Below are 28,000 nucleotides of genomic sequence, written 5' to 3'. Positions count from 1 at the left end.
ATGCGCATGCGTCCTACTTCTTCTATTGTTCTGGTGTCTCTGATGGGACCGTCTTACAGCGCACGTAGAGGTGTGGCATGTGTATTTCATCGTTTTCAGCAAGCGTTGCGTTGCCATATGTACCTGATATTTTACTGATCCGTTGCCCATGTGGACGCGATATTTTTTTTAATAAAATCTTGTTGCCGTTGTCATGTGGATGTAGCCTAAATTGACCATAGGTGTGAATGTGAGTGTGAATGGTTGTCTGTATCTATGTGTTGGCCCTGTGATGACCTGGCGACTTGTCCAGGGTGTACCCCGCCTTTCGCCCGTAGTCAGCTGGGATAGGCTCCAGCTTGCCTGCGACCCTGTAGAACAGGATAAAGCGGCTAGAGATAATGAGATGAGAATATTTTCCGTAAAATGTGGCAATAAGTAATCTCATTTTATTTTTTAAAAAGCAAATTAAAATTAAGTGCTGGATAAAAACCCATCTATTTTATGTAAATAAAGATACAAATTTTATTGTGCTGTGGCCAAGTGTTTGAGATACGTTGCCTTGCACTTGCGATCAGGTTCCCTGTGGTGGTATACGTACATCGTTCATACGTACGTCATCCATCCATTATCTGTAGCCGCTTATCCTGTGCAGGGTTGCAGGCAAGCTGGAGCCTATCCCAGCTGACTATGGGTGAGAGGCGGGGTACACCCTGGACAAGTCGCCAGGTCATTGCAGGGCTGACACACAGAGACACACAGCCATTCACACTCACATTCACACCTACGGTCAATTTAGAGTCACCAGTTAACCTAACCTGCATGTCTTTGGACTGTGGGGGAAACCGGAGCACCCGGAGGAAACCCACGCGGACACGGGGAGAACATGCAAACTCCACACAGAAAGGCCCTTGCCGGCCACTGAGCTCAAACCCAGAACCTTCTTGCTGTGAGGCAACAGTGCTAACCACTACACCACTATGCCGCCCTCAATGCATTACCGTATTCTCTTAAGTATGGAGCTTCACTCAGTGCACTTTGTGCGCGGGGAGCTCCGCTATTAGGAGCTACAGATGTATTTCCATTGAATTTAAAGATGTAGACTTCTTCCACGTGTTCTTCCATTTTGTTGGTTCTGAGCTTTCTCATGAACTCTCACATCTGCTCTTCTTCACGTGTTGTGTTTTGTCAGGTTCTGCGGTGAGGCCGTTCACTCTGCTGCGATTCACAGTGGAGCCGGTGGACATGTTAGCTGTACGGGGTTTGCCTGCTTTGTTGAACTGCTCGGTGGTGAGCGAGTATCCAGTGAGGGTGGAGTGGAAGAAGGACGGTACATTCCTCAACCTGGCTGCAGATGAGCGCAGACGCATCCTCCCCAGCGGCTCTCTGTTCATCAGCACCGTGGAGCACTCTGTTCACAACAAGCCAGACGAGGGTATCTACCAGTGTGTGGCCTCCATCGACAACCTGGGCACCATCATCAGCCGCTCCGCCCGAGTCACCGTGCCAGGTAGGGGCACTGCTTTTCGTTCTTTCTCTTCATCCTTTCTTCCTTTCTTTCTCTGTTTCTCCCTGTCCTTCCTTCCATCATTTCTCTCATTCCATCCTTTATTCACTCTCTTTCTTTCTTTCGTTCCTTCCTTCCTCTCCTTACATCCCTCGAACCCGTATGTAATATTAATAATCATTCAATTATATATAATCCCCATTAGAAAACCATATTTTATTTTTGAATCCATTTTTTAAAGTCAAGAAAACAATGAGCCTTGTTTTGAAATTGTGGGTGACATGAACAAATCTTGGGATCAGGTGTGGTGGGTGAGGGGGTGAGTACTGCAGTCTTCATAAAGTAGAAACTAGAAGCAGGGTGTTGTGTGCATGGCTCAGTCACTCACACATTTACCCCATTCCCACTCACAACGAAAACCATGTATATTTTCCATTATTATGTTGTAATGGTGCCCTGTGGGAATGGGAGCAATACGGCAAAGTCGAAACAATTAATCTATCCCCTTTCAACCAGATAATGCTCCTGTGGGAACTGGAACCATCAGATTTACGTGTTGTGACCGGTTGTGACATTCCTAGCGGTAATGTAAATCATGTAGTGATATTGTGATGGAATTACTCATATTGCCTCAATGTAAACCAACAACAAGCAAAGAAAACACCGAAAGCTATACAGTGTCTTGTAAAAGTATTCATCCCACTTGGTGTTTGTCCTGTTTTGTCGCATTACAAGCTGAAATTAAAACTGCTTTTGGGGGGTTAGCACTATTTGATTTACACAACCTGGCTACAACTTTAAAGGAGAAAATTGTTTTATTGTGACACAAACAATAATTAAGATGAAAAAACAGAAATCTGGAGTGTGCATAGGTATTCACCCCCCAAAGTCAATCCTTTGTAGAGCCACCTTTTGCTGCAATTACAGCTGCAAGTCTCCTGGGGTATGTCTCTATTAGCTCAGCACATCTAGCCACTGGGATTTTTGCCCATTCCTCAAGGCAAAACTGCTCCAACTCCTTCAAGTTAGATGGGTTGCGTTGGTGTACAGCAATCTTCAAGTTATGCCACAGATTCTCACTTGGATTGAGGTCTGAGCTTTAAGCTTAGGCCATTCCAAGACCTTTAAATGTTTCCCTTTAAACCACTCCAGTGCAGCTTTAGCAGTATGTTTAGGGTCGTTGTCCTGCTGGAACGTGAACTTCCATCCCAGTCTCAAACCTCTGGCTGACTCAAAAAGGTTTCCCTCCAGAATTGCCCTGTATTTAGTGCCATCCATGTTTCCTTCAGTCCTGACCAGCTTTCCTGTCTCTGCAGATGAAAAACATCCCCACAGCATGATGCTGCCACCACCATGCTTCACTATAGGAATGGTGTTCTCAGGGTGTTGGGTTTGCACCACACATGGCGTTTCCCATGATGGCCAAAAAGATCAATTTTAGTCTCATTTAACCAGAGAATCTTCTTCCATGTGTTTGGGGAGTCTGCCACATGCTGTTGGGCAAACTCCAAATGTATTTTTTTAAGCAATGACGTTTTTCTGGCCATAAAGCCCCGCTCTATGGAGTGTACAGCTTAAAGTGGTCCTGTGGACAGATACTCCCATCTCCGCTGTGGATCTTTGCAGCTCCCTCAGTGTTATCTTTGGTGTCTTTGTTGCATCTCTGATTAATGCCCTCCTTGCCTGGTCTGTGAGTTTTTGTGGGCGGCCTTCCCTTCTCAAGTTTGTAGTGGTGACATATTCTTTCCATTTTGCTATAATGGATTTAATGATGCTCCCTGGGATATTCAAAGTTTGGGATATTTTTTATAACCCAACCCTGATCTATACTTCTCCACAACTTTGTCTCTGACCTGTTTGGAGGCTCCTTGGTTTTCATGTTGCTTGCTTCGTAGTGTTGCAGAGCCAGGGTCCTTCCAGAACAGGTTGATTTATGCAGACATCATGTGACAGATCATGTGACACTTTGATTGCACACAGGTGGATCTTAATCAACTAATTATGTGACTTGTGAAGTGAATTGGTTGGACCAGCTCTTATTTAGGGGTTTCATACGAAAGGGGGTGAATACTTATGCACACTCCGGATTTCTGTTTCTTCATCTTAATTATTGTTTGTGTCACAATAAAAAAAACAATTTGCACTTTTAAAGTTGTAGGCATATTTTGTAAATCAAATGGTGCTAATGCTCCAAAAATCCATTTTAATTCCAGTTTGTAATGCGACAAAACAGGACAAACACCAAGGGGGATGAATACTTTTGTAAGACACTGTAAGCACAAATGCTATAAATAGCCTTTGACTGAACAAAACAAATGTTCAGAAACAGGAAGACAACTCTCTCAACAGGGATGTTTTGCTAACTAGCTAAAGTCTCAGCTTGGGCTTTTCACGACAATGGACTTGCTGCCTCGTGAATTCTACATCCTTTCCGTGATGGAAGACTGAGTGGGAATGAAAATTAATCTATCCTGTGTTGCAGAGGCAACTGCCCGAAGACTACAAGGGAAGCCCAGCTTCCTGTAAAATGTCACGAAAAAGTTTGTCTGTTAAATATGGATTTACACGACTTAACTCTCTTATTCCAAATCGATATTTTGTGCGAGAACGTGCTCAGCTTTACAGCTAGTTCATTCAGCAGTTATTTCTTGCTGTTCGTCATAATCTGATAACGTGATTTTTTTTTTCCTATCGAAGCCTGTGGAAGCATGACTCATTGAGAACCCAGTAATGCTCAGCGTCTCTGTAATTTAATGCCACTATAGGATATGCTTTGATCTTAGTGCAGCAAAGCTAGACATTTATTGCACAATAAATTGCTTTTAAAATGTAATTTCCGGATGCCCAGCTTCACTGGGGGTCTATGGAGAGTCGCTGACAGTAAGGCGGGACCGGACGCTGGGCTTCTGGATGATGATTGGAGGAACTATCAAATCTCTTTTGAATGTCATGTGACTGACAGCGTTTTAAAATTATACGTCGCATCAGAGGGATTCAAGCTTAGTCCATGCGGTGTGTTGGCAAGTAAAATCGTGAGAGTAGCTGCTGCTCATTCTCGTTCTTTTCCTACCAATATAAAGTTCCTATTTCCATTTGGATAGACTGTAAATAAAATTGTAAATGTCGAGTTTGTTACTTGCTTTCGTTTTGGTTCAGTAAAGGCTGTTTATTTTAAGCCTTGGAGGGAAATGGAGGGGAATCTAGCTGTTAGCTGTGCGAAATGGCAAACATTGCTAATGTTGTCGATCTGATTTTGGAGAAGACATTTGATGCTCTTCCTTCCGAGGAGAAGCTCAAAATTAAACAACAGGGCAGATCAATGCCCAAGATTGATTTAATTCAAAAGTCAGGGAGAACCAATCGCTCATTTCAGCTGTCTGGGTATGACAGAGTAAACTGGTTAACTGGGAGGGCTTTGACAAAGAGAATGTACTGTTGGTCTTGTCTCTTTATGAGACTATTTGGTTAAAACTGGGTTGTGGAGATTTGGCCAAATTTGACAGGGCGTACAGAAGGCATGAGAAAAGCAAGGAACACTTAAGTTCATGTGCATGCTTTAGTTAACATGGCAGAGTTCACATATAAATAACAACAAATAGGCAAATAATTGACGAATGACAAATAACAAATAATTGAAAAATTTTATTACGTAGACCTAAAACTGAGCTTCCCCTATTTCAAAGACCACCAGCTGCCACTGCCGTGCTGTTGTTATATCATACAATAATGGATTTCGGCGGCATGGTGGTGTAAGTGGTTAGCACTGTCGCCTCACAGCAAGAAGGTTCTGGGTTCGAGCCCCGTGGCCGGCGAGGGCCTTTCTGTGTGGAGTTTGCATGTTCTCCCCGTGTCCGCGTGGGTTTCCTCCGGGTGCTCCGGTTTCCCCCACAGTCCAAAGACATGCAGGTTAGGTTAACTGGTGACTCTAAATTGACCATGAGTGTAAATGGTTGTTTGTACCCCACCTCTCGCCCATAGTCAGCTGGGATAGGCTCCAGCTTGCCCCCGACCCTGCACAGGATAACCGGTTACAGATAACGGATAGATGGATGGATGGATGGACAAAAATAGATTTCATATGTGAAAGGGGCTTTTGTGTGACACCAGAAGTGGAGCATTGATTTCCATGCTTTGTTACTCTAGCTTAGTTAATATAGCATGCATATATGAGGAGGACTGAAATGGAACACTAAGGCTACGTTTACATTAGACCGTATCTGTCTCGTTTTCTTCGCGGATGCACTGTCCGTTTACATTAAACCGCCTGGAAACGCCGGGAAACGGGAATCCGCCAGCGTCCACGTATTCAATCCAGATCGTGTCAGCTCCGGTGCTGTGTAAACATTCAGAATACGCGGATACGCTGTGCTGAGCTCTAGCTGGCGTCTCATTGGACAACGTCACTGTGACATCCACCTTCCTGGTTTGCTGGCGTTGGTCATGTGACGCGACTGCTGAAAAACGGCGCGGACTTCCGCCTTGTATCACCTTTCATTAAAGAATATAAAAGTATGAAAACACTGCAAATACTGATGCAAATACTGCCCATTGTGTAGTTATGATTGTCTTTAGGCTTGCCATCCTTCCACTTGCAAGTGGTAAGTGATATGCACTGGGATCACACACACAGCGGCTCAGTCCCAAATCGTGGCTCGTGCACTTCACTCGCGCGCTGTGTGAGCTGCGCAGGGCCGGAGTGCGCACCCTCCAGAGGGCACTCGCTGTTCAGGGCGGAGTGATTTGGAGCGCAGGATGCCTGCGGAGCCGAGCGTATCCGTGTATTGGTGTTGCTGTGTGCACGCGAATCGTGTATTGGTGTTGCTGTGTGCACGCTAATCGTTTTAAAAACGTTAATCTGATGATCCGCTGATACGGTCTAATGTAAACATGGGCTAAGTACACATGTAATAGTGGTTCTGCGCATCCCCGACAACCTCCAGGACATTTTATCATTCAGAACAGGCACTGAGTCAGTGTTAACCGAACTACACTTACGTGCATCACTCACATTTGAGGCTTTGGGACATTGTCCATGATGATTAATTTGGACAGCATTCGCTTTTCCTCCACAGTTTATTCATCTCCTGCTTTTATTTCTCATGATTTTATTTTTTTATTATATGAAGGTGGGATAATCTGAGTGTTTACTAGTGTTGTATTGCTCATAAAGGAGTCTCGGATCCTCTTCCTCTATTTTCTCCTCTTCCTCTCTGTGGGCATCAGTGTGGGGATGAAGGGAGGAATGAAAGTGAAGCGGCAGTGCTTTAGGGAGCGATCCTGCTGCTCTGTGCAGTGGAAGTGTAAAAGAAGATGGAAGACTCTCTTCAAAGTGTTAAACCACACTGTGTCACTCTTCACAGATGTCGGTGCGGCTTGATTTTCATATTTGCCGTGATGTTCAAACAGACTGTGTGTGTGTGTGTGTGTGTGTGTGTGTGTGTGTGTGTGTGTGTGTGAGGTCAGTGAAAGGGGGTTGTGTGATTGTGAAATGTTTGCTCACAGTCCTCTTGTGTTTCTAAAGAGAAAGCCCTCGTGTAAATGTAGCACATCAGTCTGTGTTTGTGCAGCAAGTTGTCATGAGTTGCAGCTGGACATTTCTACACCATGTCTACACATGCTTTGGAAAAATTGAGTTAAATTGGCTACCACGAGACATAACAAATGAGCTTTGGATATCAGGAAAATTGAATAGGAATCAGTAAATAAGGATAAATAAATTGAATTACTTCACATGGCAAAAATAAGAAGGCTCATCATTTGAGACTGATTCATGTACTGCATGGCTAGTGTGATAACATAAGTATTAAAAGAATGCACTTTATGGTAAAAGACTTTTTAAGTAAAAAATTTGGTGTGGATCAGATCACTTAGTCATATACAGTGGGGCAAAAAAGTATTTAGTCAGTCACCAATTGTGCAAGTTCTCCCACTTAAAAAGATGAGAGAGGCCTCACTGATTCTTGGGATTCTGGATAAAACAGGTTTTAATTTTGAAAATAAAAAGTTACTTAAATTACAAAATCTAAAGGTATATCATTATAGGGCAAGGCCTTGGCTGTTCAGCAATGTACCGGTACAAGCTCCTTATTTTGTATTTTTTTCATAAAATAGGCATTTTTTTCAGCTATTACTTTGTTTTTGTCAACACCGTCAGACACAATAAAAAAGCAAATTATTTTGTATATATTTGGTCTAATATGTATTTAGAGCTTTTAAATAATTGTCTGGCATTCTTAGCACACATATACAGTGTTAAAAGTTGAATATTCACTTTTATTAAATTTTTATACAGTTTCACGCGGACTCCTTTAAAGATCTAATATTATACAATATTTACTTTCAGCCTCAGGAGACAAAGTAATGTTTTTTTATTTAACAAACTTATTTTTGCATTAAAAGAGACTATTACTTTCATAACTCAACAGCACTGAAGAACCATGTTGTAAGCATATTCATTTAAAGCAAATAAAACTCCCTGTGACGATGGTGACTTTAGAACTGACGGTGGTGACAGTGGCCTCATTACAACATATAATTCCAAATTTCAATTCCAAAGTCAATGGCTTTTTGCTTAACAACTTTATTTAACTATTTGGTCCAAAAAAATAACAATCCTGAGCAATGTAATCACATTTTTTAAGGAATATAGACCTAAGGTACAATTAAGCAATATCATTTTTAAAAGTACTCCATCCCCATATCATCAAATATCAAATCATCATAGTAAGAAATAATGTTATTACCAGTGGGAATAATGTACAATGCATCACTAACATCTTAAACTGTCATCTAGTGCCCCCTACTCATAAAATAATACATTAGATTCTTCTGTAAACTGGACTGTAAACTGTATTGGATGTGAAAAGATGATAAAACAACAAAAACAAGAACAAAACAAACTATATCTGTTATTAACTAAAAACTAAAAAATAACTAAATTATTATGAGCAAACATTCAATAAGAAATTCTGTGTAAATACCACAAAACACTGGGCTGTCTGGGGGAGTTTCTGGGTGGTCTGAGACCTTTCTCTTATGCCGCTTTTCCACTACCAACGCGGCTGAGTCGGGCTGAGCCGTGCCGTGCTGAGTCGAGCTGAGTGGGGCTGTTGGAGTTGCATTTCGACTACAACCGCGCTGAACCGTGCTGGCTGGAAGTGGGTGGACACATTGGGTGGAGTTAGCGAAAGTGGGTGGGTGTCACGTGATGTCGTTAGGCGGCGCAAACAAACAGTGACATCAGTGATCTTTTAAGCGGTAGTCTCACGACCCGGATAGTAAACAATAAACATGGAGTCGTTAGTGTTGCTGGTCTTGGTGCTGTGGCTTGTTGTCACCGACAACACCAACAGATACTGGCAAGAGCGCATAGATGAGGCGAGGCGCATAAGGCTTCAGAAATTCTCGTAATTCGTAATTCTTCTTCTTCCGGGTTTACGGTGTTTACAGAGCCCAGCGCGCTCGCGGGGCGTGTGTGGGCATGTGAGGACACTCCTCCTCACCAATCAGTGCACAGGGGAGTGTCTGCTCACGCCCCCAACCTCACTCGGCTCGGTTTGGCTCGCTTCAGCCCTACTCCAAAACGGTGCGAGTTTTGGGTGCTAAGCAGGGCTGAAGCGAGCTGAGTCGTGCTGCTCTAAGGTAGTCGAAACGCGAGCCGTGTCGGGCTGAAGTGAGCTGAAGCGAGCTGAAGTGAGCTGAAAAAGGGTAGTGGAAAGGGGCCATTACTGTACGTTCTCTTGATACTTGGTGCCTACGTTTCTAAGCCTTTCTCTGACTTCTCTTTTCCCTTTCATTCAAGTCATTGATATTTTTAATCTTCCCTTCCTCCACTCTCTTCTTCCATCTTTGCCTTTCCGTACTGAGGTATTCCTTCTTTAGCTCTGCATCACTGTTTATTTTCTCTCTGCGCTTTTTTTGATATTCCCTGTTTCTTCTCCTTCTCTCCTCCACTGATAGCTGCTGCCTAGCCATAACTTCCTAAAATACATAAAGTCAAAGTTGAGTGTAATGACTATGAAATTGAGGGAGATGTTATGAATGTTGGATTTGGTTAAAGGTCATTCCATTTCCATTTGGCTTTAGTCATTGGAGAAGGGACACTGTATACTATGTGCTATATAGGTAGGTCGTAGGTGCCCTATGTGCATCCCAAAAGACATAAGCCAAATGAACATGGCATAATAGTGAATTGAGAGAGAGAGAGGAAAGGCACTACATCCCCTAAGGGTTGGACAATAGGGAAGAAATATAGGAGGAATTACATAAATATAAATATAAATATAAAAGAGGTTAATGAAACATCACATGTCATATTGGTATTTATTGTGATCAACAATTATGTTCTAGCCTCTGTTGAGGGCCATTTGGAGGTTTTTGTCACCACCGTCAGACAGAAAACCTGACGGTGGTGACGTCTGACGGTGGTGACAAAAAACTACTCTTTCACATGATATGCAGGAGTTGTTCACATTAGCCATCTTGTTTTCCCTCTGTTGCTAGCTACTTCAGACCTCTTCTTAAAAAGTATACATTTATGTCATAATCTAATCTAATATTTTTTAGACAAAAGTGATGGTGTTGACATGCTATGGTTGTGACTGTAGCAGTGTCCAAAAATATGAACAAGTTTAAGAGAAAATACCAAACTTACAGGAGCTTGAGTAATCTGGAAGCATGCAGTACAGCTGAAGGTTTGAAAAGAGGGTCCTCAGGAATATAGTTGACCTTGTACTTGCCTGATTTTATTGCTTTTTGTAAATATCTGATGGTGGTGACGAATATGTGGGACACATTTTGAGCAACCACAAAATCATAGTAAGCATCGTTCAAAACTCACTGTTTGCAGTTTTAAATACATATAACAATGTATTCTTTCATGTAGTAAAGGTATTATTCAATTAAATTATTACTTTTTGTTTTTTTAATCAAGTTGAAATGATTAGCTCCTATCCGAGGACAACTGATTTTGTAGGCAGAGACCAGCATATAATCATTAAATTAATAAAAAATAAACACAATCCTATAAAAGAACCATACATATGTGCAAAGGACCCCCTGATTATAACTTTAATTTTTTTTTATTTATGAAAATGTTATTAATTTCCAACAGACTTAGCACTTTTCTTAGTGGGACATGTTTTTGCCAGAGTTTCAAGAATCAGTGGCCTGTAATTTTCATCATAGGTACACTTCAACTATGAGAGACAGAATGGGGGGAAAGAATCCAGAAAATCACACTGATTTTTTTAAAGAATTTATTTGCAAATTATGGTGGAAAATAAGTATTTGGTCAATAACAAAAGTTCATCTCAATACTTTGTTATATACCCTTTGTTGCCAATGACAGAGGTCAAACGTTTTCTGTAAGTCTTCACAAGGTTTTCACACACTGTTGCTGGTATTTTGGCCCATTCCTCCATGCAGATCTCCTCTAGAGCAGTGATGTTTTGGGGCTGTCGCTGGGCAACACGGACTTTCAACTCCCTCCAAAGATTTTCTATGGGGTTGAGATCTGGAGACTGGCTAGGCCACTCCAGGACCTTGAAATGCTTCTTACGAAGCCACTCCTTCGTTGCCCGGGCTGTGTGTTTGGGATCATTGTCTTGCTGAAAGACCCAGCCACGTTTCATCTTCAATGCCCTTGCTGATGGAAGGAGGTTTTCACTCAAAATCTCACGATACATGGCCCCATTCATTCTTTCCTTTACACGGATCAGTCGTCCTGGTCCCTTTGCAGAAAAACAGCCCCAAAGCATGATGTTTCCACCCCCATGCTTCACAGTAGGTATGGTGTTCTTTGGATGCAACTCAGCATTCGTTCTCCTCCAAACACAACAAGTTGAGTTTTTACCAAAAAGTTCTATTTTGGTTTCATCTGACCATATGACATTCTCCCAATCCTCTTCTGGATCATCCAAGTGCTCTCTAGCAAACTTCAGACAGGCCTGGACATGTACTGGCTTAAGCAGGGGGACACGTCTGGCACTGCAGGATTTGAGTCCCTGGCGGTGTAGTGTGTTACTGATGGTAGCCTTTGTTACTTTGGTCCCAGCTCTCTGCAGGTCATTCACTAGGTCCCCCCGTGTGGTTCTGGGATTTTTGCTCACCGTTCTTGTGATCATTTTGACCCCACGGGGTGAGATCTTGCGTGGAGCCCCAGATCGAGGGAGATTATCAGTGGTCTTGTATGTCTTCCATTTTCTAATAATTGCTCCCACAGTTGATTTCTTCACACCAAGCTGCTTACCTATTGCAGATTCAGTCTTCCCAGCCTGGTGCAGGTCTACAATTTTGTTTCTGGTGTCCTTTGACAGCTGTTTGGTCTTGGCCATAGTGGAGTTTGGAGTGTGACTGTTTGAGGTTGTGGACAGGTGTCTTTTATACTGATAACGAGTTCAAACAGGTGCCATTAATCCAGGTAACGAGTGGAGGACAGAGGAGCCTCTTACAGAAGAAGTTACAGGTCTGTGAGAGCCAGAAATCTTGCTTGTTTGTCGGTGACCAAATACTTATTTTACCGAGGAATTTACCAATTAATTCATTAAAAATCCTACAATGTGATTTCCTTGATTCTTTCCCCCCATTCTGTCTCTCATAGTTGAGGTATACCTATGATGAAAATTACAGGCCTCTCTCAACTTTTTAAGTGGGAGAACTTGCACAATTGGTGGCTGACTAAATACTTTTTTGCCCCACTGTAACATATCGCTAGTTTTACACTATATTTCCAGAAGTTTGTAGACACCTGACCATCATACTTATATGTGCTTGTTGAACAGCCCGCTCCAGATGTATTCCTCTATGCTATTATAATAACCACCACTCTTCTGGGAAGGCTTTCCACTAGAGTTTGGAGTGTGGCTGTGGGGATTTGTGGTCATTCAGCTACAAAAGCGTTCATCAGATCAGGCACTGAGGAGTCCTGGGGTGCAGTCAGTGTTCCAGTTCATCCCAAAGATGTTCATTGTCATGCTGGAACACGTTTGGGCCTCTTCGTTCCAGTGAAGGAAAATTGTAATGCTATAGTTACAAAGACCATCCATCCATTACCTGTATACCTGTTCTACAGGGATAAGCGGCTACAGATAATGGATGGATGGATGGATGGATGGATGGATGGATGGATGGATGGATGGATGGATGGTTACAAAGACGTTTTATACCATCACATGCGTCCAACTTTGTGGCAACAGTTTGGGTGTGAATGTCACGTGTCCACAAACTTTGGCCATATAGTGTATACTGTATATAAGCATACCATCTAATTTGAGATACAATACAAGGGTAAGACTGAAACTTTTTTTAAGACTGTTGACGTACATATGGTTTATGATTTAGCCAATCTACAACCCCCTTTCCAAAAAAGTTGGGACGCTGTGTAAAATTGAAATAAAAACAGTGCAATGATTTTTAAATCACAGAAATTCTGTATTTAATTGAAAATAGTACAAAGACAACATATCAAAAGTTGAAACTGAGAAATGCTTCATAAACATTTCTGTAAACTGTCGTCTGTGAACCCAGTTTGTCACTGCATCCACAAGCACAAGTAAAAACCACGTATAGACAATATTCAGAAACACTGCCGCCTTCTCTGGGCCTGAGCTCTTTTGCAATGGACTGAGGTGAAGTATAAAACTATCCTGTGGTCTGAAGAATCAAAATTTGAAATTCTTTTTGGAAATCATAGACACCACATCCTCCAGGCTAAAGAGGAGAAGGACCATCCGGCTTGTTATCAGTGCACAGTTCAAAAGCCAGCATCTGTGATGGTATGAGGGTGCATTAGTGCACATGGCATGGGTAGTTTGCACATCTGGGAAGGCATCATTAATGCTGAATGATATATATACAGGTTTTGGAGCAACATCCTGCCATCAAGATGATGTCTTTTTCAGGAAAGACCTTGTTTATTTCAGCAAGACAATGCCAAATGGCATTCTGCATTTATTACAACTGCATGGCTCTGTAGTAAAAGAGTCTGAGTGCTAAACTGGCCTGCTTGTAGTCTAGACCTGTCTCCCATTGAAAATGTTTGGCGCATTATGGAGTACAAAATACCCCGAACTGTCGAAGAACAGACACTAATTTATAAAGTTACAGTGATAGTGTTATAACGTTGCCATCGTACAACGTTACCAAGTTACTATATTAGAATATAACGATGTTTCGTCACCATTACATTTATTGCTCTGCAAAAGATACAGTAAAATGACACAGACTTTACCATCACACAACAAAACACTCAGACTGCTTGCCTCGGCAACGCCACGTGGCCTCAACCAATCAGCTCTCAGATCTGTGTTCTATGTAAATTAGATGCTCAGTCACTCCTTTAGCACCGTCAGTTAGCTAAAGATCAGATACAAGTTCTTAATGAAATCTCTCAGAGCTGATATTACAAGTGAGAGTGTGAGACCGGAACAGAGTCAGGGCCGTGTGTTCTCATAAACACTTCATAAACACACGTATGTTCCAACATGCTAATGTTTCATTACAGAAATGACATGCTAACTGTCTCAACTAGTGTTCAGTATTAGCCATGAGAAAAAATCCCTTCGAGCTGTAGGTTGTAACTGATATTAAAATCAAATGAAATGAATCATCTCTGAACTAGAAAGGTGTCTTTGGTGTTCATCTCTGTGTTCAACTGACCAATCCAAGCCGATATATTTCAAATTTGTTTTAGGCTTTGGCGTAAAATGCCACCTTGGTGTCTCTCCTCCAGAGGTGTATTTTGGACATACAAGTAGGTTTGGATTTGAGATATTTCAATAGGAAATGTTAAAGGACAGGCGGCACGGTGGTGTAGTGGTTAGCGCTGTCGCCTCACAGCAAGAAGGTCCGGGTTCGAGCCCCGTGGCCGGCGAGGGCCTTTCTGTGCAGAGTTTGCATGTTCTCCCCGTGTCCGCGTGGGTTTCCTCCGGGTGCTCCGGTTTCCCCCACAGTCCAAAGACATGCAGGTTACGGTAGGTTAACTGGTGACTCTAAATTGAGCGTAGGTGTGAATGTGAGTGTGAATGGTTGTCTGTGTCTATGTGTCAGCCCAGTGATGACCTGGCGACTTGTCCAGGGTGTACCCCGCCTCTCGCCCGTAGTCAGCTGGGATAGGCTCCAGCTTGCCTGCAACTCTGTAGAACAGGATAAAGCGGTTAGAGATAACGAGATGAGATGAGATGAGATGTTAAAGGACAAAGCTTGTGATTGGTCAGTTTATGTTGGCAAAGACAGCAGATTATGTTTAGGTGGCATCAGAATAAAATACAAGTAGTTCCCCTAATACCAAGTGCACATGACACAACTTTAAAGGGGCTGGCTAACCCTTCTCAGAACACATTTCACTGTTGTTGTTGTTGTTGTTGTTGTTATGTACATACAGGCCACTGCGTTTGAAAGCATGTGACCGCTACACTGTTAGCGCTCTGTGCAGCAAAGCCTCTCCAAATTCATTGTTTGTAATCCCTTCGAAACTTATGTCATACTTTTTCTTTATCTATGTGTCATACGTCGAAGCTTTGAACACAATATGCCTGATATTTTCTTCCCTTTGTGACTGCCCATGATACAGTAGAGGTCGGTGTAGGAATCGTTGAAGGTGGGTGGAGCCCAGAAGCACGGCAGGCCAAAACTGAGTTCTCAAACTCTTTTTATTTCTAGCTTTTCAGCGTTCAACATTCTCCCAGCCACACACACACACTAGTGTTCTGGTTGGGGAGAGAGCTCCCTTTCTCTGCTCTCTCTCTCCTTTTAAAGGGCGCGGTCACTGGGGAAGACACACAAACACAGGTTAATTCACATCAGGTGCAGTGATTCTGCCACTTACCTTCCCGACTCCGCACTCTATTCACAGACCGACGCTTGACCACGCCCCCGCTGCCACAGCCGGTTTGGGTCCATTACAATGGAATAACCGCACGAAAACAGAATGGATTGGTCGAAAGGATTTAAAATATAGATACTTTGATAAAATATCTTCAATTTCACATTACAGTTTAAGACTACGTTCAGACTGCACCCTGAAACGACCCATATCCGATTTTTTTGCCCATATGCAACCTGTATCCGATTTGTTATTGACAATCTGAACGACACAGATCCGATTTTTTCACATGTGACCCAGGCCGCTTGGATATGTGGTCCTAAATCCGATGCATATCCGTTATTTTCACATGCAACTGCAGTCTGACCGGGCAGGTTGCATTCATGCGACCTACACGTCATCAACAAGAGACAAACGTCACTATTCTGCCTTGGCTAATCCCGCCTCTTTGGTGGAAAACAACAACATTTGTACAGTTTTCAGAATTTAAATAGACTTTTTTTTTTTAAAGATATTTTTTTGGGCTTTTTACACCTTTATTGGATAGGACAGTGTAGAGACAGGAAATGAGCGGGAGAGAGAGAGAGACGGGAAGGGATCGGGAAATGACCTCGGGCCGGAATCGAACCCGGGTCGCCCGCATTCATGGTATGGCGCCTTAACCACCTGAGCCACGACGCCCCCAGAATTTAAATAGACTTTTATAGAATTGATCAAGCTAATGGTGGATTTGGTAGGGACCTGGATGTTGATCTGTTAGCCTGATTAAATAAAAGTTTCTATAACTGATTTATAACTTAAACCATCCTGTATTACAAGATTATAAGATTGTTCTGGAAATTTCCAGTAATTTGACACCTTCGGTCTCATTAGTCTGCTGTTAATCAGATTATTGTGTGAGTTTCGCCACAAAAACCACATCGCCAGGTCTCGCTCGCCTCATCTCCATAGCAAACTGCACTGGTGTTTCTGCACCTTGAGCCAGCGCTGAGAGAAGTTGCAGAATTCAGCTGGCTATAAACAATCTAAATAAATATTTATAAAAATGTAGAAAAAGTTTATTAAATATGACGAAATAAATATGTGCAAATTATTAAGCCTGAATTAAGAGTTTGGTAATACAGCGGCCGTATCCCAAATGACTGCCTACTGAAGCTCGAGTGCACTATATAGAGTTTAAAAATCCATTACTTCCTAGTAACATGTAGTGCACTTATATAGAAATTAGAGAGACATTTAGGAGTCAACCCTCGTTACCAGGCTACACGTTTTCATTTCAGTTCAGAAACAAAAACACACACGAGACCTCACACTTTAACACTAACCAGATAATTAAACAAACAAACAAACAAACAAAAAAAAAGAAATCATTAAACTTGAAGAGTGCGCTTTTTTTTTTGTTTACATATTACGTAGCTGTGCTTATTACGTGTCAATTTGCGCATGCGGGACACTTTTGGGTCGTTTTCCGTTCGTATTGGAGATCGCATACAAGTCTCATATAATTGGTAATGTGAACGGCCTAACAAAAAAAAATCGGATTTCACAACAAATCGGATATGGGTCGTTTCAGGTTGCAGTCTGAACGTAGTGTAAGATCTATGTCTTAGAATGTCACCACGTTGTTGTGGATCGTTTTTGGAATATAAAATGGCGACTCGCTGCTTGACGCAGAGGATTCTGTGAAAGGGGAGACGGCCCCTTGAATAGCTTGTGATCAGTTGTTTGATGGATATAAAGGTGTGTACGTTCAGACAAGAGCCACATGCTACAGTCTTTAATTGGAGATGAGCTTGCCTGATCCTGCATAATTCCACTTTTTCATGAAAATAAATATTGTGAGAATTGTCTGTTCTGCAAAGAGAACTGGAGGAGCGGTTTGAAAAGAAAATTAGCTCGCTTTAGACTGTGTGCCGTCAGGGATCCTGATGTGTTTAGTTTTTAGCAACCATTTGGGTATAACATGCCAAAATCAGTTCTTATAAAAGTATTATTATTGCGCTTATGTGTTTTGCCCTCACCTTCTCACACAAATAGAGGGATGATGAACTGGATTCAGGGATCTGCTGTGCATTACAGTGAATGAATTTGATTTCTCCTCAGGCTCTCGTTGGCTGATTTTCATCAGTGCTCTTGTTATTGGTTGCAGAGCAGCTCACATGATTCATCTCAAGGAAAATCAGACACGCTTGAAAATATTGGCACCTCTGCGATTTCACACAGAACGGGGGAAAAAACTTTTCGCTTTGGAATGTTAACACGTAACATCGTTCCAAACGGTTTTCGACTGTTCGAGTGAATGAGGATCGTTTTTTCAGCAAACCTCGGCATGAAAATGTACTATAGGGAAAATGACTTGCTCTTTGTAGAAGCAGAGAAAGTGCTCACTGCGAGGGTATCACACACTCACTGCGAGGGTATCTTTTCACTTTTTGTGGAGGTAGGTATAATAGATTATACTGTATTAACGTCCCTTAAGCTTCACTACAGCAGACTTCATTACTGAAGCACTGGCTGTAGCCGTCGCCTGGCCGCATGCAGATTAGCAGTAAATGCTGTAAGAGGTCCATCAGTCTCCGAGTGAGAGCGCCCAGCACTACATCTTCATTAGCTCAACTCAACCACCACAAAGCAAACTCGAGAGATATTTACAGAAGCATATAGAGATTCTTAAAGCCTGGGAGCAAGCGACAGGTAGGACAGAGCAATTTTCTATGACTTTTCTTACTGTTCTGGTGCTGTTTGATAAATCAAGGTAAATTGCAAAGCATTATATATGATTTTTGCAGAATAAGGTTTTTTAAAAATGTATGAAATTTCATGAAAGGAAATACCGAATATATTAGGACATTACACATTCAAGTGCATGTATAATTTACTGAGCTTCCTCTTCATTCCCCAAGTAATAACAAAAAGGCCTGGATTATATCCTTTATACAGCATCAAAGCCCAGTGTTCATGAATACGAGTCGTCATGCAAACACTAGTGTGACATATGATATTTGAAATGATAAATAAAATCTAATTACAGTGATGCTTGAAAGTTTGTGAACCCTTTAGAATTGTCTATATTTCTGCATAAATATGACCTAAAAAAATCATCAGATTTTCACACAAGTCCTAAAAGTAGATAAAGAGAACCCAGTTAAACAAATGAGACAAAAATATTATACTTGGTCATTTATTTATTGAGGAAAATGATCCAATATTACATATCTGTGAGTGGCAAAAGTATGTGAACCTCTCGGATTAGCAGTTAATTTGAAGGTGAAATTCGAGTCAGGTGTTTTCAATCAATGGGATGACAATCAGGTGTGAGTGGGCACCCTGTTTTATTTAAAGAACAGGGATCTATCAAAGTCTGATCTTCACAACACATGTTTGTGGAAGTGTATCATGGCACAAACAAAGGAGATTTCTGAGGACCTCAGAAAAAGCGTTGTTGATGCTCATCAGGCTGGAAAAGGTTACAAAACCATCTCTAAAGAGTTTGGACTCCACCAATCCACAGTCAGACAGATTGTGGACAAATGGAGGAAATTCAAGACCATTGTTACCCTCCCCAGGAGTGGTCACCCAACAAAGATCAATCCAAGAGCAAAGCGTGTGATAGTCGGCGAGGTCACAAAGGACCCCAGGGTAACTTCTAAGCAACTGAAGGTCTCTCTCACATTGGCTAATGTTAATGTTCATGAGTCCACCATCAGGAGAACACTGAACAACAATGGTGTGCATGGCAGGGTTGCAAGGAGAAATCCACTGCTCTCCAAAAAGAACATTGCTGCTTGTCTGCAGTTTGCTAAAGATCACATGGACAAGCCAGAAGGCTATTGGAAAAAATGTTTTGTGGGCGGATGAGACCAAAATAGAACTTTTTGGTTTAAATGAGAAGCGTTATGTTTGGAGAAAGGAAAACACTGCATTCCAGCATAAGAACCTTATCCCATCTGTGAAACATGGTGGTGGTAGTATCATGGTTTGGGCCTGTTTTGCTGCATCTGGGCCAGGATGGTTTGCCATCATTGATGGAACAATTAATTCTGAATTATACCAGCGAATTCTAAAGGAAAATGTCAGGACATCTGTCCATAAACTGAATCTCAAGAGAAGGTGGGTCATGCAGCAAGACAACGACCCTAAGCACACAAGTCGTTCTACCAAAGAATGGTTAAAGAAGAATAAATTTAATGTTTTGGAATGGCCAAGTCAAAGTCCTGACCTTAGTCCAGTTGAAATGTTGTGGAAGGACCTGAAGCGAGCAGTTCATGTGAGGAAACCCACCAACATCCCAGAGTTGAAGCTGTTCTGTACGGAGGAATGGGCTAAAATTCCTCCACACCGGTGTGCAGGACCGATCAACAGTTACCGGAAACATTTAGTTGCAGTTATTGCTGCACAAGGGGGTCACACCAGACACTGAAAGCAAATGTTCACATACTTTTGCCACTCACAGATATGTAATATCGGATCATTTTCCTCAATAAATAAATGAGCAAGTATAATATTTTTGTCTCATTTGTTTAACTGGGTTCTCTTTATCTACTTTTAGGACTTGTGTGAAAATCTGATGATGTTTTAGGTCATATTTATGCAGAAATATAGAAAATTCTAAAGGGTTCACAAACTTTCAAGCACCACTGTACATGTAATAATGGCTTGTATCGTATGTATTGTGTGTGTGACGTGGCGTTTGAGATCAGAAGCGTGTTCTCTCGATTCCCTTTCCTCAGTCTGTTATAAAACTCGTTCTCGTGAACACTTACTTGTTCAGCCACAAGCCACTGAGAGCTGTGTATTTCCATCCAAAACACTAGTTTGAAGTTTTGGGTGGAAATTTTCCGCCTGCTGTTTAAACTCCAAAATGAAACACTTGCAAATTTACATGTGAAGTTTACGCTCACCTTGCCGCTATCACTTTACTTCATTCTGTCTCCTCCAGGGATGAGTCCATGCTTAAATATCACACTTTTTTCTTTGCCTGTCCCTCATTCTCTTCAAAGCATTGACTCAGATTTTTATACTGAATACTATCTGAAATCTTATTTCTTGCTTGATTATTGGCATTCGCAGAAAGTGGTTTAGTAACAATCCATTTGGGTTAGGATGACCCACTATTCTTCTTTTGTGTCCTCTTTTTAAATGCCTGTCAGTTGTGTTCCCTGCTGCTGCCCTTTATTGCTTGAAGCAATGCAACCTGGGAAGTCATGACAATCGTTCTGTCCTGAGGGAGTCTGTCTTTATGTGTGTCCTACAGCAGCTTAGTCCTCCTCCACAAGCTTTTGTTCAGTGTCTTGTTTAATTGTGATTGCACTTCTCTGGGGCATAGTTAGCCTGGCAAGCTAGACTAAATGTGAATATTTAGTCTGGCCTCGATCCGTAGACATTTCCGACGGGGGTAGGAGGAACAAACCGCTGTCTTTCAAACTGTCTCTGTGCGTATAGGCCAACGCTCTGACCAATCAGCGCAACAGTGACTGTGACGTAGTCAGAGCGACAGAAAGCAGTGGGGGAGGCCTTGAAATAAATAATTTTTCAAAATGCGTATTAATTAATAAACAGGTTCTAGATATTAAGAAGTTTGGAGATAATGACCACAAGTTTGGAGTCTGTACCACATACACTCATTTTTTTTCCAAGTGTTTTTCAAGGGTTTGCTTAAGCTGTTTTTGAGAGTTTTTATTTAGTGGTGTTTGGTGAAATAATTTCCCTTAAATTTAAAATAACGGGAAAATAAGAAACAATCAAAAAGTAATGTTTCAAAGCAGTTTATTAATTCTTCGTACTGCACAAACTAGCCCCATCCTTTTGGCTACGAGCGGAGCCAGCTGGTAGATCAGACTTTTGCCATAGCCGGTCGGCAAAACAGCGAAAACGTCCTTCTTGAAAAGGAATGAGCGGAGAGCCTCTTCCTGCTCATGTTTCAACGAAAACTCCAAGTCTAATTCTTCTAAAACTGATTCCAAAGCGGAGTCAAACGCGCGCTGTTCACTAGCCGTAGCCATCTTTCCTGTTGCGCTTTCTCCAGCGTCGTGCAGCTTTGTCGTCACTCCTGCAAAAGCCCGCCCGAAGAATCCAAACAAAAACCTTGCGTTGTGATTGGCGGGCATGATTTGATGCCCGGGGTGTTTTTGTTTATATGGTGCGAGGCTAGACCCATTCGCTAGGCAAAAATATTTTTGGCCGCTAGGCGGGTGGGTCTAGTTTACTAGGCTAGGGCATAGTGCCATTTTGTCAAACACTCGAGTCCGAGTTTGCATTTTCTAAACTCTAACTATTTTTTCCTTCTCTTTCTCCTTTGGGCCGGATTGTTTCTGTACATTGGGCTTGTTTTCAGCTCATGCAGTGGGAGTCTGATTCTTGGGAAGAGCTTTTTCATGGAAACATTAAAGCTAGACGGCCTTTCGATTTCATAAAATCAGTGAAATTTAGTTCCTGCTGAAATTTGATCATTGTGATATATGTTTATTTCTGCAATGTGTAAAAAAAATAGCAGGCCATTCTGTGGCTGGGAAGTTATTTAATTTGAGGAGATTCCCAAGCAAATAATGTTCATGAAATTGCTCTCTTCGTGCAGTCAAGCAGACAGAGGAAGTCCGGTGTGCACATGCGCAAGTTTACCTTCTTCTTCTTCTTTTGGGTTTTACGGCAGCTGGCATCCACACTGTTGCATTACTGCCATCTACAGGTTTACCTTGACCGTGCACTGACAGTTCCATCATTCTGTCGCTAAACGAACAGCTGATCACACCGAGGTGCTCACTGACCTCCTTCGCAACGTAACATCTTTTCTTCTCGCTTTCCATTACTGTCGTCCATCTTTCACGTTTCATTTGCGTCCTCCATTTTCCTCTCCTGTTCCAAATTTATATCCCACAATGCCTTGTGCAAACAGGGAAAGCCCACCACATGATGCATGACGTAATATCTTGAATTGGGTCATGGTGAAGCAGGAAAAAATAGCGGAGAATTTAGGGCCACATGGCCCTAAATTCATTAATTAAAAAAATAATAATAATAAAATTTGAAGTCTGTGATTCGAATTCAGTAGCTCTCGGTCCACTAAATAAAAATAATTGGGTGTCAGGGAAAATTCTTTTTATGACCTACACTTGAAAAATCTGAAAGGCAGTACAGCTTTAAGATTGTAGACATTGTTTTTTCACTACTATGTATCATCACTTGTCACTGAGCCACAATATCTACTTTTGCTTGACTTTTTTGAAAAGTTATGCATATGTAATGTTGACTGAGAATTGCATTATTATCGTTGCCAAAGCACGATTATGCATGGATGTCAGAAGTCAGTGGACTAGCTGTCAATCAAATGGAGCAGACTGGAGGTTGGGGTGAGAGAGGTCTGGGCTGGAATGTATACTTATTTCAGAAGTTGAAGTTTGGAATTGCGTCATTTTCAACCTCTGTGCTTTTTGAGCTACAAAGTGAGGTGGGGGAACAGAGACACCCCCGTGATTTGCCATCGTCGCTTCTGGTTTGCTCAGTAGGGACTGTTTGTAAAGCTGCTTTGTGTCCATTATTAAAAGTGCTATATAAAGAAAATCAAACTGAAGGGTGACTTTTACTTTCCTTCTCAAAATTGCAAACTGTATAGTTATCGTTATAGACTTTACAAGATAATTTGCAAAATGCTGCATTCGAGTAAAGGTCATAACTTGTGGTTTCCGACCTTTGACTAGGAAACATCAGGTACTGGGGATGGTCTCGTCAGCCCGGACCTCAGCGAGTGACATCAAATCAATATGGCTGCTCACATAACATTGATAGTGCACTTATCTGGCTCGATCGCTTGCTAACAAAACACAAACATGGAGGCATCCGTTGTTTTTTCCCCCCATTTGTCAGTTCAATCACACAGAGGTTGAAACTAACATAATTCAGAGTTCCAAGTCGAATGATAATAATCAGTAATAACCAGTTCAATTTATATGGTGCCTTTCTCACACCCAAGGTCGCTTTACAATTAGGGGGAAAAAAGGTCCACCAAAAGAGGGTCAGGATGTAATTCCAGTGGCGTAGCTACCACAGTCCCACCAAAAGGTGCACCAAGATAAATCCCACACAGCCGACGCCAGGCAACATCACTCAGAACACTGCACCAAGCACAAAAGCAACCCTGATGTTAAAAGAGCAATGAGCTCAATATAGTCCATAGTGAGAAGGACAGGCATCACCCACGGCAGACCAAGGCCTGAAGGGAACCGACAGCCAAAACTGGGTCTGGAGCTACACCACAACCGGCGGACAAAACACTCAAACAAAAAACAAACATCAAACTATACAAACACAAAAAAGAAAAAACAAAAGGAAAAAAATAATTAAAAAAAAAAAAAAAGCTCTGGTGGGCAGTGGGTGGTGTAGTGGTTAGCGCTGTCGCCTCACAGCAAGAAGGTCCTGGGTTCGAGCCCCGTGGCCGGCGAGGGCCTTTCTGTGTGGAGTTTGCATGTTCTCCCCGTGTCCGCGTGGGTTTCCTCCGGGTGCTCCGGTTTCCCCCACAGTCCAAAGACATGCAGGTTAGGTTAACTGGTGACTCTAAATTGAGCGTAGGTGTGAATGTGAGTGTGAATGGTTGTCTGTGTCTATGTGTCGGCCCTGTGATGACCTGGCGACTTGTCCAGGGTGTCCCCCGCCTTTCGCCCGTAGTCAGCTGGGATAGGCTCCAGCTTGCCTGCGACCCTGTAGAACAGGATAAAGTGGCTACAGATAATGAGATAAGATGAGATGAAAAAGCTCTGGTGAGAAACTTTCTGCATTTGGAGCAGAATGGAGCAGTACTCGTTCCTTGTGAGAGCAAAATGAAGCAGCAGATTTATAGCATTACCTTATAAACTACACTCAGTGATCACTTTATGGGCATAGCCATGGTCTGAAGGTTAGCGAAACATCCTTGGGCCCAAAGGGTCGCTGGTTTGATTCCTGGGACCGGCAGGAAAAATGCGAAGGGAGTTGAGTGAATGAACAGCACTTTCCCCTCCCTCTGTATCATGGCTGAAGTGCTCTTGAGCAAAGCACCAAACCCCCAACTGCTCCCTGGGTGCTGTGGCCCACTGCTGTGGGCGTGTGTTTGTGCTCATTGCTCACTTGTATGTGTTCACTGCTTCAGATGGGTTAAATGCAGAGAGGAATTTCACTGTGTTTGAGGTTACATGTGACCAAATAAAAGCTTCTTCTTCTTTACTAATACTGTGTAGGGCTTCCCTTTGCTCTCAGAACAGGTTCAATTCTTTACTGAAGTGTCACACCTAGTGTTATGCCACTTTAAGACATGTTAGGTGGAATCAATTTTGGTGACATCAGTAAATTATAAATAAATAAATAAAGTCACTTCATGGAGTCAATACACTACACCTAGCTAACTAGCTACAGAATAGAAGTGCTTTATCGCGTAGATTCCTTGCATCGTATTGTTGTATTTTAATGTCTTCAGAGCATTTTGTCCCGGGCCCAGCCAAAGCTGTCAGCGGCCCTGATCTCTTTCATTAAGCCTGAAGTATTGGCACACTCAGGGTCGGTTGCTTGTAACTTGCTTTGTCTCATGCATGTGAGACAATAAATAGCAAGAGACAAGAACATGCAGATTTTTATGTAAAAAGTTTTTTTTGTGTGTAAAAGTTGTCTCAGTTTGCAAACTTCAACCGTCTAGGTGCTTAGATTCACAAGATTCACTGCCCTCCATTCAGTTTCATTCTCTGCCAGTTTATTTTAATTAGTAAGGTTTCTAATAAATTGGAAAGCATCAGTTCTTTTTTTTTTTTAATTTAAACACACTTTTAACACATGATGTCATTGGGCAAAGTCGGAGTTGTTCATTTTTTTATTCCACACTGTATATAATCAGTCCAGCTCTCAGCTGCGTAATTGGCGTTGTCACCTCCTGGTGATTACACAGCTAACATCAGTGAGAGGGCACAGCGAAGACCTATAATTATCAGATTAAACACCTCTGTGGGACAAGAGCGCAGTCCCAGCAGGGAGAGTAACCCCAGCCTGGGGGATCCACCATTAGTGGAGGCCTGAATTGAATTATGAGTCTCTGTGGCCCCTCTAGTGTTTATACATCCAACAATGTGTGTGAGAGGGTTTTACTCATCTACCTTAAGCCACTAGCCTGGGACCTGAGTGAGAGTGTGTGTGTGTGTGTGTGTGTGTGTGTGGTGGTGGTGGGTGTTAATATACTACACAGTGCAACCCAGTGCACCTTCAGACTCGGAGTCTGTTCTCTTTTCTGTCCTGCTGCTCTTAATGTACTTTTTTGTTCTGCTCAAACCCTCATCTCTCGCTAATCCATCTTTCTCTGCGTCCTCAGCCTTTGCTTCTTGGTTTTAACTCAGTTATAGAACTTTGCTTTAATGTGGTTCAAGGTGTTTCACGGAGGCGTTCTGTGTGTTTCCAGCTTCTCTCTGTCTCAATAAAACCTTTTCTTTTATTGGAGAGATAACACGGCTCATATGTGCAGTCTAGAAGTGGACAGGTTTATGAAGCTTGATCTTTCATGATATTATTGAGTGCCTAATATATATCTGACACATTTAATCCTAAAGCGGTTATTTTTCTTTTTTCTAAGCTGGTTATGCCAAACCCACAGCCCTGATAAACACAACTTCTGGTTTTCCCCTGTTTCTCTGAAAAGCTGCCTGATCTTGAACTGAGCCAAGCTTTTCCAGCACAAAAGAGACAATTCTCAGTTAAATCGGTTTGAATTCATCACAAATACTGCTGGGTTTGAACTAAGAACTGGTGATGTCAGGAGTATGGGGATGATCACAGTTTTTCACCCCAACAGCTGAACTTTTATACTCATGACAACTACAGGTATATATTTAAAAAAATAAATAAATAAATAAAAACCACATTGATAGTGCAGATAGTTGTGAAAATTATTACTGGAAAAAAGTTAAATCAGACGATCACATTCCATAGAAATATTAGAAGATAGAAGATTGATTTGATGTGCTAATATTTTATAAATTGTTACTGGGAGTCATGTTCAAACAAGCCACATTTAGGGATGAGGTGCCTTGCTCAAGGGCACTTCAGCCATGATACAGGAGGAGGGAAAAGTTCATTCAGTCAACTCCCATCACATTTTTCCTGCTGGTCCGAGGAATCAAACCAGCAACCCTTTGGTCCCAAGGCTGTTTCTCGAAACTTCAGGCCATGGCTGCCTCCAACAGACTCACTGTCAGGGAATCGAACCCTGGTCTTCTGCATGATCGGCAGATACTGTCAACTATACTAAAGCCTCGGTCACAACCGGCCGTACGTGCTCCTACAGCCAGTCTACGTGCAAAAAACGCAAGAAACGCACGGAGAGCGTGCGTGAAACGCACGGAGGGCGCGCGTGTGACGTGCTGATTTTCGAGTTGTAGACCGGCCGCAGAGGTTCTTTGTCATGTCAAACAAACTCTACGGGCGCTTACGTTTTTTTTAGGTTGCAAGACAAACTTACGGCCAACGTGCGTCTTTCTCCACGAACAAAAAACGCCAAAAATCGCACGGCCAAAAAATCGTACGTCCGGTTGTGACCGAGGCTTAACAAGGAAAACCTGCTAACTGATTTTTCTATTACAGTTAGTATTTGAATTTTAAAAACCTCTCTTGGGGATTTGAAACCCATCAAAAGATCAGCTTCTGGAGTGTGTAGATTACTAAATAATTTCAAATGTGAGGTCAGAGCTTTCTAGGTTCTAGGTTCGAGCCTAGCGGCCGGCGAGGGCTTTTCTGTGTGGAGTTTGCATGTTCTCCCCGTGTCTGCGTGGGTTTCCTCTGGGTGCTCCGGTTTCCCCCACAGTCCAAAGACATGCGGTTAGGTTAATATGGGACGGCCTTGGGCTGAGGTGCGTTTGAGTGAGGCACCTAACTCCCAACTGCTCCCCGGGCGCTGTTAGCATGGCTGCCCACTGCTCTGGGTATGTGTGTGTGCTCATTGCTCACATGTGTGTTCACTGCTTCAGATGGGTTAAATGCAGAGAGGAATTTCACAAGTGTGTGATGAATAAAGTTGTGCTTTCTTTCTTTCTTTCTTTCTTTCTTTCTTTCTTTCTTTCTTTCTATTTCATAAAATCGGTGAAATTTAGTTCCCTCTGAAATGTGGTCATTGTGATATATGTTTGTTTCTGTAATATCTCACAAAATAGCAGGCCATTCTGTGGCTGGGAAGTTATTTAATTTGAGGGGATTCCTGAGCAAATAATGTGCATGAAATTGCTCGCTTTGTGCAGTCAGGCAGACAGAGGAAGTCCATGTGCGCATGCGCAGGTTTATCTTCTTCTTCTTTTGGGTTTTACAGCAGCCGGCATCCACAGTGTTGCATTACTGACATCTACAGGTTTACCTTGACCGTGCACTGACAGTTCCATCATTCTGTCGCTAAATGAACACCTGATCACACCGAGGTGCTCACTGACCGCCAATATTTATTCGTTTGGTCCTGCGTTTCCTTTCCTTCACAACATAACGTCTTTCCTTCTCGCTTTCCGTTACTGTAGCTGGTCTTTCATGTTTCATTTGCGTCCTCCATTCCTGTTTGAAATATGTATCCCACAATGCCTTGCGTGAACAGGGAAAGCCCACCACGTGATGCATGACATAGTATCTTGACTTAGGTCACAGTGAAGCAGGAAAATATAGCTGACAATTTAGGGCCACGTGGCCCTAAATTCATTAATTGTTCTATT

The 28,000-nt window shown here is 42.3% G+C and overlaps 1 protein-coding gene across 6 annotated transcripts in view; it reads left to right on the top strand.

Annotated features, from left to right (window-relative positions):
* Positions 1-28,000, top strand: part of neo1b (neogenin 1b) — a 329,393-nt gene that overhangs the window by 147,550 nt on the left and 153,843 nt on the right. For all 6 annotated transcript variants that reach the window (XM_060914523.1, XM_060914522.1, XM_060914525.1 and 3 more), the window contains exon 2: positions 1,172-1,489. In XM_060914523.1, coding sequence (XP_060770506.1) covers positions 1,172-1,489 — 318 coding nt within the window. The remainder of the gene's footprint in view (positions 1-1,171; positions 1,490-28,000) is intronic.

Source organism: Neoarius graeffei, chromosome 2 (assembly GCF_027579695.1).
Source record: "Neoarius graeffei isolate fNeoGra1 chromosome 2, fNeoGra1.pri, whole genome shotgun sequence".
Taxonomy (NCBI): domain Eukaryota; kingdom Metazoa; phylum Chordata; class Actinopteri; order Siluriformes; family Ariidae; genus Neoarius; species Neoarius graeffei.
This window is presented reverse-complemented; position numbering and strand designations above follow the sequence as displayed.